This window comes from Sitodiplosis mosellana, unplaced genomic scaffold (genome assembly GCF_009176505.1).
Source record: "Sitodiplosis mosellana isolate CC-2019 unplaced genomic scaffold, AAFC_SMos_1.0 Smas_scaffold_5, whole genome shotgun sequence".
Classification (NCBI taxonomy): Eukaryota; Metazoa; Arthropoda; class Insecta; order Diptera; family Cecidomyiidae; genus Sitodiplosis; species Sitodiplosis mosellana.
Window position 1 is genome coordinate 937,276 of NW_022595248.1, and position 9,493 is coordinate 946,768.

General features: G+C 36.5%; 1 protein-coding gene across 1 annotated transcript; it reads left to right on the forward strand.

Annotated features, from left to right (window-relative positions):
- Positions 1-2,362: 2,362 nt before the first annotated feature.
- LOC129566757 (BTB/POZ domain-containing protein 9-like) lies at positions 2,363-5,675 on the forward strand. The gene is made up of 6 exons (XM_055442971.1): positions 2,363-2,599; positions 3,269-3,864; positions 3,942-4,083; positions 4,159-4,284; positions 4,341-5,158; positions 5,237-5,675. Exons 1-6 carry the CDS (start codon positions 2,554-2,556, stop codon positions 5,333-5,335), a joined length of 1,827 nt encoding a protein of 608 aa, XP_055298946.1. The 5' UTR covers positions 2,363-2,553; the 3' UTR covers positions 5,336-5,675.
- Positions 5,676-9,493: the final 3,818 nt, after the last annotated feature.

The following is a 9,493-nucleotide window of genomic DNA, read 5'->3' on the forward strand; positions in this document are numbered from 1 at the left end:
TGGTTTGTTTGAAATCTGAAACGACTTTGCGGAACGTGAGTGTGCATAAAATGCGCTTCGATTTTTCGTGAAGAGGGAGTTTCACATCAATGCCATTGCACATATTATTTTGCTGTTTTTTCTCTCTCTCCCTATCTCCCGACTGACATCGGAATGCTTAGAGATTTGGCTTTTGTCTAATGATTTAGCGCATTTCAGTTCACTGTGATAATTAAGGATTATACACTTTCGACAATGATTTGGCGTGTTGGATGGATGTCGATGGGGTAGGTGAAAGATGAAGAGCGGGTGAGCACGTTTACATTTTGCTACGCCATCTGGTGAATTTCGTTATCATTTTACAGTTGGAAAATAATCCTGTTATTTATTCGAGCCGTTTTGCTCCGTCAGTTTTAATTTTATGTTTGTTTTTGGTTTTTAGTTGCTGGTTTGTAGCTCTTAGCTTTTGGCATTTCTCTCTCTTGTGATGCTGCTGCTGTTGCTGTTGCTGTTGCTGCTGCACATACTAAACGAGCGCCACGTTTTAATGAACGCCGTATATTGTTGAAAGCCAGCACTTTATCAACACGCATTTCCAACCCAAAAACTTATGCGGCAAATGGATTTATGCTTGGGATTTAGTTGTCTTAAAAACAATTCCTCTTTCAAGTTTTTGCAAACAGCAAACATTACATACCTTTTTCCCATCCATTCCGTTTCAGTCTCTCTTACTCTTTGGTTTGCATTAATTTCACTATTCAAACAATGTATTGCGAAGAGTGAGAGAGAGAGAGAGAGCATGTGGATTGCGGTTCCAGAGTCACTGCTGGTTACAAGTGCCTCACGACCACGGATCGTTTGCTCGGTTACTCCAGTGAGAATAATTGTGTGTATTTGGTGCGGTTTGGCGTGTTACTTTCCTAGCTGTTCTCAACAACAGTTTGCAGGACGATGATAGTGTGTGCAGCAATTTCAGCCATTGTAAAACCGGTGCAAATTCACCAGGGGATCCGATGATCGAATGGGATTTCTTTGGCAACCATGCTTTGCGATATTCAAATAAACATGTTTGAAGATTTGAACATTTTACTCGCTCCCACTTTGTTCTGCTTTTTGTCTATACATGTGCAAAAGCCCATTTTTTTCACTGCTGCTTCTGCTGCTATCGTCGTCATCGTCTTCGTCGCTCCTGATTCGCTTCAGCAGTGTAATAATGGCCTATCTGAAAACATAAATAAAAGCGATAAAAATTAAATGTTCTGTACAATGTTTCTCCGGCTAATATGCTGTGCTCCACTTCTTTTTGCTTGCTCCTCCATCGTCGTCGTCCATGTGTTGTTTTTTCACTCTCTCCATTCCGTTAATACGTGTATTTTATTGCGAAAGTTTTCATTTTTCATCGTGCGCGAATATGTCTTAAAGAATAATGTGCTTAACCAGCCCAATATTCATTTGCACAGCAACGCATTTCCGACAAAGACTGAGCGAGTGAGCGGGTGAGTGAGCGACGGCGGAGAGAACGAGAGTAAGAGAGCGGCTGGCGATGTTCAAGGAAGTATTACATGGTTTTTCTCTTCCGTTCGCATTAAATTTAAACAGTAATAAAATGCTTAATTTTTAATCACAGCACTGGGAATTCACACACTTACGACGGCCTAACGATTCCATTTTTGCCGCTCGCACTATAAGCCGCGCCAAACAAATTAATTTTGATTGCATATTTCATTTGCATGTAGCCCACAAAAGTAGTCAGCAATTTTCAAAGCCCTTGAATAGAATGCACAAGCAACACATATCATTGAAAATCTCATAAAAAATACTTCCACTTCCACTGCTGCTGCTGGTGCTGCAGCAAACAATTAATTAAAACTATAACATCAAACATTGTTTCACGAGTTTTTACTTACTTTGCAAACGCAAGTTGAAGTGCGTCATAAAAGTAGGTCGCAATACTAACTTTTCACATCCCAACGGTGCCATAACTATCACACTTATATCGCGCCAACAAAATAAATCGCTTAAGATTTGTTCAAAAAGCATATGCAATTCAAGATTTCAAATGAATGTTTTTTTTATTGAATTTTCTTACGCCTAACCTGATTTTTGGTGCGAAAATGGAATTTTCGTCAAGAATTGATTTTGATTTTGTTTTTGTTTGCTTCACTGTTGTTCTTTTTAATGGCTTCTTCGAAACAAAACAAACCGAAATCCAATTGAAAGATATTCCAATATTCCAGTCTGGAATAATGTGTAACCCTGCACTCAATGTATTTCTTGCCTACACTGTTTGTTGTATGCAACCATGCATAATGGAATTGGAATAGTCATATGCGCAAATCAAATTCGCTCATTGCGCGACGGATAACAAATGTCAAATTGGCACATGTATAAGTGAGTCAGACAGTCGGGTGTGGTTATATTTTATTTGGACTGTTCATTGTGTTCTTTGATTATACGAAAAAGAAAAGGAAGTGCCGGTTCTTTGAAGTGAATTCAGAATTTTTTCGTTTTTTATTATCACCATTCCAAAAAAATTGCATAATATAATTGATCTAAAGCCTTAACTCAATAACAATGATGTTTAATGAATTTGAAAGTAGTGATGAAATCGATCAATCTGGTAAATATTGCGGTCAAACCAGAGACTGAAATTCTCTTCTTCTTCTTCTTGTGAAATTCACTTTTATTTCAAAAACGCAATGTAACTTTTGAATTTTTTTAGCCTGAAATAACTAAAAATGGATCTAGAAATTATTTCAGGATGCAAATTTTTAAAAATCAAATTGCGTTTTTAAAATAAAAGTGAATTTCAAAATAATAAGAAGAAGAAGAAGAAGCTCAAGAGAAAAAATACCCTTCGGATCTGTGGTGTACGTATCGCTCACGCTATGCGTTCGCTCTTTTTCTGTCTTATTCACACTTACACTATATTCGTCATACAAAACAACGGCAGAACCTAAGTGTAGAACGCATGCGGTGCGCTTCAGTTGTGTGTAGCGATATTGACGCAAGACCGTATGCATTAGTATTGGTGTGAGAAGCGCGAACGTTTAGTGTATCCGCATGCGTTCTACACTTACATTCTGCCGTTGTTTTGTATGACGAATATAGTGTAAGTGTGAATAAGATAGAAAAAGAGCGAACGCATAGGGTGAGCGATACGTATACCGCAAAAATGAAGAGTATTTTTTCTCTTGAGAGATCTGAAAAATTTCAGTGTCTGGGCCAAACCAACCGAATTTCCTTCTTGAATATTTTTTTTGAAATTAATAATATTTATTTTAAATAGGTGAAATATTGCATCTTCTCAACGAGATTTGCATGACAGACGAACATGCAGATGTCACATTCGTCGTTGAAAACATCAAAATACCAGCGCACAAGACGATCTTGTCTCTTCGAAGTCCATACTTTCATTCGTTGATTTTTGGTGGCTTTGCCGAAGAAAAACAAGCTGAAATCAAATTGGAAGTTCCGTTGGGCGCATTTAAAGTGATTTTGAAATATATTTATACGGGACGCTTATCGCTTGCCAATTTGGAATGTGAAGAAATAATAGCAATTTATGATCTGGTCAATCAGTATGGATTTGACACGTTGAAGAATACCATTCTAAAGTATTTAACAATCAATTTGACGTTGGAGAATTGCGTATCTATTCTAAATGCGGCTCATTTATATTCTCTGGATGATTTACAAGCCGCGTGCATGAAGTTTATGGATTTCAATTCCACCGAGCTACTTGAACATGATTCTTTCAAAGAATTACCATCAACTTCGTTGTGTATTTTGCTGAAGCGAGATACGTTCTACGCACCGGAGATCGATATTTTTAAAGCGATCTGCAATTGGTCAACTTATAACCCAGATGAATATAATATCAAGGTAAGCTCAGATGAATAGCATTTTTCTGTATTCTGACTGTTATATTCAGTGAATTTCTTTTAATATTTCAAAATTAGGAAGCACTCACAACAGTGCGTTCTTCAGAACTGAGTTCCAATGACTTACTGAATATCGTTCTCCAAAGTAGCATTTTGGACCGTGTGCAACTTTCTGATTTAATGAAAGAAAATTCGCAAAACAAAACGAGTCGCATTCCAGGTGAACATCTTTTATGAAATCAGGAAAAAAAAAAGATATAAAATTTCGAATTAACTTTTTGTTTCAAAAATATAGCTTTCGAAAAAGATGTCGATGTTGGAGTAAATTTCGCAACAACTGAATACGGTGCGAAAACCATTTCTGGTGAAAATCCATCGGCACTTTTAAGCGGTAATTTTACGGATTATGATTCGGAAACAGGTAACACACAATGTCTTGTTTTGACGTTTAATATATTTACTGAATGCATATTTTAGGTTGCACATATCACTCATTTGACCCAATTTTTCACTCGAATTTCCCAATTTTTCACTCGAATTTGAACCCGATGATGATTTCACTTGAACCCGAAGAGATCCGACTTTTAAGTACAGATATAATTGTCGACCTGGGAGAAGTCAGATTCATAAATTATCTCAAAATGTTATTGATGGACAAAGATTCCCGTTTGTATTCATACTACATTGACGTATCGCTCGATGGAACAGAGTATAAACGTTTGTTCGATCACACCAAACAATACTGCAGATCTTGGCAATTTTTATATTTTAAACCACGTCCTGTACGATTCATTAAATTAATTGGAACAAAAGCAATTAGCATAGGGCAAAAGCGAGAAGCTTACACTGGCGATGGTCGTATTTGTTATAATTCATTTGACATTGTTGGACTGGAAGCAATACATAAAACAACTAACCTCCCGGAGTTATTCGATGGTGTTATAAAACCAACAAAAAACGTTGCAAAAATTGAATGTGGCGCGAATGTTGATAAAGGATTTGGTGGTAACAAAATGTTGAATGAGAATCCACTTGATTTCACGTGTAATGAAATTGGCTCCTCCATTGTATTACGATTCAATCAACCCCACTATATTGGTTCATTGCGAATGCTGCTCGGAAATAATATGGATCATTTGAACAAGTATTCGTTTTACATTGCGACATCGATGAGTGAAGGAGATTGGGAAATGGCGGTTGATAAACGAGCTGAATATCTATCAGGATGGCAAGAGTTCGACTTTGCACCACGTTCAGCTGTTTGTATCAAAATAGCTGGTAACCAAAAGGACGTTGTAAGTATAGTGTTTTTGTAGCATTGAACTTTTTCATAGCATTGACCATTTCGATCGCTTTGTCTCTTCTTTTTTTAGAATCTTATCTGTACTTATTTCGAATGTCCGCGTAACTCACAGAAGCCGAAATTAAGACGCTCTCCTCTGAAAAGAAAATGCGAAGTAAATGAGAACTAAATACACGGAAAAACATCCCACAACATTCAATAAACTAATAATGATAACTTCTTGTGTATTCAAACAAATAATTCAATGAGCGATATAATGATTTGAAATATTACCAATTCGGAAACGACCTTTTCTGGTACTTATAATAATACCCATTTTCTCCTGCTTTGCAAAAATGCATTTAAAGCCAACGTTGAACTTTTCGGTGATGTCGAATTGTGAATTTCAATGCAATGATAAGACCTAAAGATTAGGCACATCAAAGACGGAAGAATTAAACAAAAGTAAAATTGAAAAATAATTGTATTTACGTCTCAACTATCAACAAATAAAGTTTGTCTTAGTCGAATTGGTTGTTCAGTTTTATTGATTTTTAAATTTCTTCTGCCTATAGAGAGTTTTTTACACTTTATTGCCTTTTTTAAGTGTTTGAAATCCTGTTTATATTTTTTCTTCGATAAACTCAAACTTTTGGTGTTCCACTTGAAAGTATAAATATTTTTCTTTGTGAAATGGAATCCGCTCCATCATATGTGGAAGCAATGGAATGACGTTTTTATTAGCTGCATTCCATGCGCTCCATGTGTCTACTGTTCCAAATCGTGCCGTGAGCCAAGACTTCATTGCGTTAGTTGTGGTGCTCGAGTGTAATAGAAGATATTCTACTTTTTTCATGTGTACTACAGGTGAAACCATCAAGATTTTGTATAAAAACAATATATTTGTAAAAAATTATCAATAAAATCTCCCGATTTTCGTTCTTTTATTCAATTTTATCTATTTGTGAACCATCAAAACTGTCAAATGTTGTTAGGTCAAACGAAGACAAACTATTTGATTGAGAGAAATAAATAGAAATGGCAAAAATAAGACGAATGCATGCATGTTTACACAATAACCGAAGAGTTCACATTGGTCACAATAATTGTGACATCAATTGAATTTCAAATGATTTCGGTGATTGTGCATGGTTTTCTAGTTCATCTTGATATATTCATTTGCTGTTGATTGCTGGTACTTATTTGTTTAAGCATCGCAATAAATTCGAGTGGATGTCTTATCCAAACATCATTTGTACGGTACACACATCTCTGATGTTGCTCTCTCTCTCACTCTCTCTCAGTTGGTCTCTATTCCATTTGTCGATGTCCGTTTTCAATCGATTGAGTATGAGATGGCGATTAAACGAGAGCACACAAAATGTCATACATAAAATTTTCACTCGAATAGGTCCTTATCGAAATCATAACTAACGATACGTTTGGAGAAGTGGCCTGGCAAAATGGAAGAAGCAGCAGCAGTATCGGTAATAGCACACATGCTGAATCGTTCATATCCAATTGACCATCTATGACATATACAACATAATGCCATAAATTGGTATAAAGAGCGCTGAACTTGTCCTCAACGTTTGCGCTCCGTGTATGTGTGTGTGTGCGATCCACTTGTCTATGCTTCCATATCTACGTTCTCTGGTAATATGAAAACATATCTTAATCTCTATTTCATATCTTCCTCCACCTTTTGCCAGAGAAAAGAAGCACATGGAAAAAGAAACACATTTCCTCTCTGTTCGCTCACATACACACACACTCGCACACCCAAACCATTCGAATCGAAAATAATACGAAAAATACCTTTAACCGCTCGAAACGACCGGGATACGAGGCAAAAATGGGAATTGCAAGCGGCAACCAAAATCGAGTCGAGAGAAAAGAAAGAAAATATACTACGGAAAAAATATTTATTGCCTTATATTGGCTATTATGAAAAGCGAAGAATTCGAATTTTTTTTTCTCTACTCATGAGCTGCTGCCTCCTGTAAGATATACAGATGTTAATGGTGTGTGCAAAAATCGAAAACATTCCAGGCGCACAGAAAATCAGGGAATAGCGAATACGTTGTATCTTTCGGTGGCAGGAGACTTAAATGCTAGAATAAACGAATCGTCTTCGTTGGATTGAGATTCTTCATACATGTGTGAGGTGGTGTGGTAAGAGCCAGTGGATGATGATGACGGCAACAATGGCAGCCGAGCAGCAACAACAACAACAGTATAGCGACGGTATCAAGTGGTTTCATGAAATATTATTATGATTATTTCTGCACACAAAAGCTGTTTAATGGATTTTCGGTGTTGAGTGAACGACCAAACAGTCGATTGCTCCATCTCTTGGTCTTCTCGTGTGTGTGTGTGTGTGTCTGTGTTCGCAAAAAGCATCGGCCACCGTCGAAATAGATGTGTATTTGTGTTATAAGTACAACAATAAAATGAAATAAAATTACTCGTACAATATGTTACCGGATAAATTTTCCATTTAATTTTTTTCCTTCTTCTCTCGTCTTTGCGTCTTTTGCACTCATTTCATATCAACACGTAATGGGTCGCCTTTATTGATGGCACACTGAATCGACCGATTAATCCGACACATCAATATGGAAACGAAAAATAGAAGAAAATCACCAAGAAATTGCTTTTGTACCGCATTGGTATGAGTGAGAATACGAGGCAAATTTATAGGCAATTATTAAAATCTATTAATAAAACGATGCACTTGATTTCATTGCGTGGAAATTTTGGTCTTCGTTTTCATCCTCGCTTGAGCTTCAGGGATTACCGTTGCAGGGTCTACATCTATCTCAGGGTGGATTTTTTCTCCGAGAGCGAATAAAGTTTTCGAAAAAAGATGACCAAATCATGTTTGGTGGAAGTTTTACCGAAGTTTTTGCCGTGATTTCCTATAGCCAAACACAAAACTGCCTCCCTTCCATATTGAAAACCCAATCACCGTGTTTGATTTGTACACATTGATGCACTATAGAAGACCACTATGCTATACAAAGCACATCACTTTGGCAAGTTTGCGCATCATTATGTGAGTTTTGCAAGACATTTTGTCTGCGGTGATCCCGGTTTCTATTTACTTTAATGACCATAACGACGAGCAAAATATCAAATGTTTTGAAAAGAGAGAGAAAGAGAACAAACTTTGGCCAATAGTTCTTTCTGTTTTTTTTCCACATAACACGGGCCAATGATGGATATACTTTTCCCACATTATCCTGATTAAATAACGCAAAAGTCTCTCAAAGTGAGTTTTTATCGAAAAACGCTTCTTTGTTTTGAAGTAACGATAACAACTTGGCTTGAAAGCCTGAAGTAAAATTGAACGAGAGAAAAAAACGGGCGAAATAAAAGAAACAGTGCTCGGAAAATAAATCGAAACTTTCAGGGAAAAAAATCTTTGTGAATCGCGTTCACATGAAAAACTATGGCTGTTTCGCTTTTAGAACGGCACAAGCAAAAATGTTATTATTATGCACAGAGCTGCACAGTGAATAGATCACCTGAACTTTTTCTCTGAACACATATTTTTCAGATTTTTTTTTCCCCTTGCTTGTGCCACCGCCTGTGATTTAATGCAGATTACCGTACACGAACACTGAATAACTAAATTAAAAAAGCAGGAAAAACGACCACGAACCAAGACTATCCACATTATGCACAAATTTTTTCCTCTTCTAACAAATGCTGCTCTTTCAATACTTTGTGCATATCATTTTACGTGGTCATCTGGTTGAATGTAAGCTACATCGCAAGATTCTGTCTTCTTAATTTCCATACAAAGCTCATTTCGTCAGCCGAATGACTTTAGAAAATTGCTATCTGCCGTAATGAACTTTGGGACTTTGCAATCAGTTGGCCATTGTTGATGTGAAATTAAATTTGATTCCACCAAATGATCACCGGACTCAAAGAAATAATTTCTGTCTTAATTAGAATTTGAATGCAGTTTTTTTTCTGGAATTAAGACTTTTTCCATGTACTTCAGACATAAATAAATTTTTTCCAGATCGAGAAAAACGACCATTCGAGTGATTCAAATTTTTTTGCCAGAGCTTGGGCCAGAACAAAAAAGAATGAGCAACAAGAAAAAAAAACATACATAAATGTAAAAGAATTATCTAGACTGGTTTTTTGTGTGCAGGCAATCGAAACTTTTAAGTGAAAACATTAAAAACTGATGTGAACAACGCTGCTGCTGCTACTGCATTGAGAAATGATGAGCGGTTCGAGAGGAAGAAAAAAAACATCTAGTTTTATGCACTCGAAACATGGACTCTAAATCATCGTTGAAGAGTAAAAATAAATATGCACAGAGGAA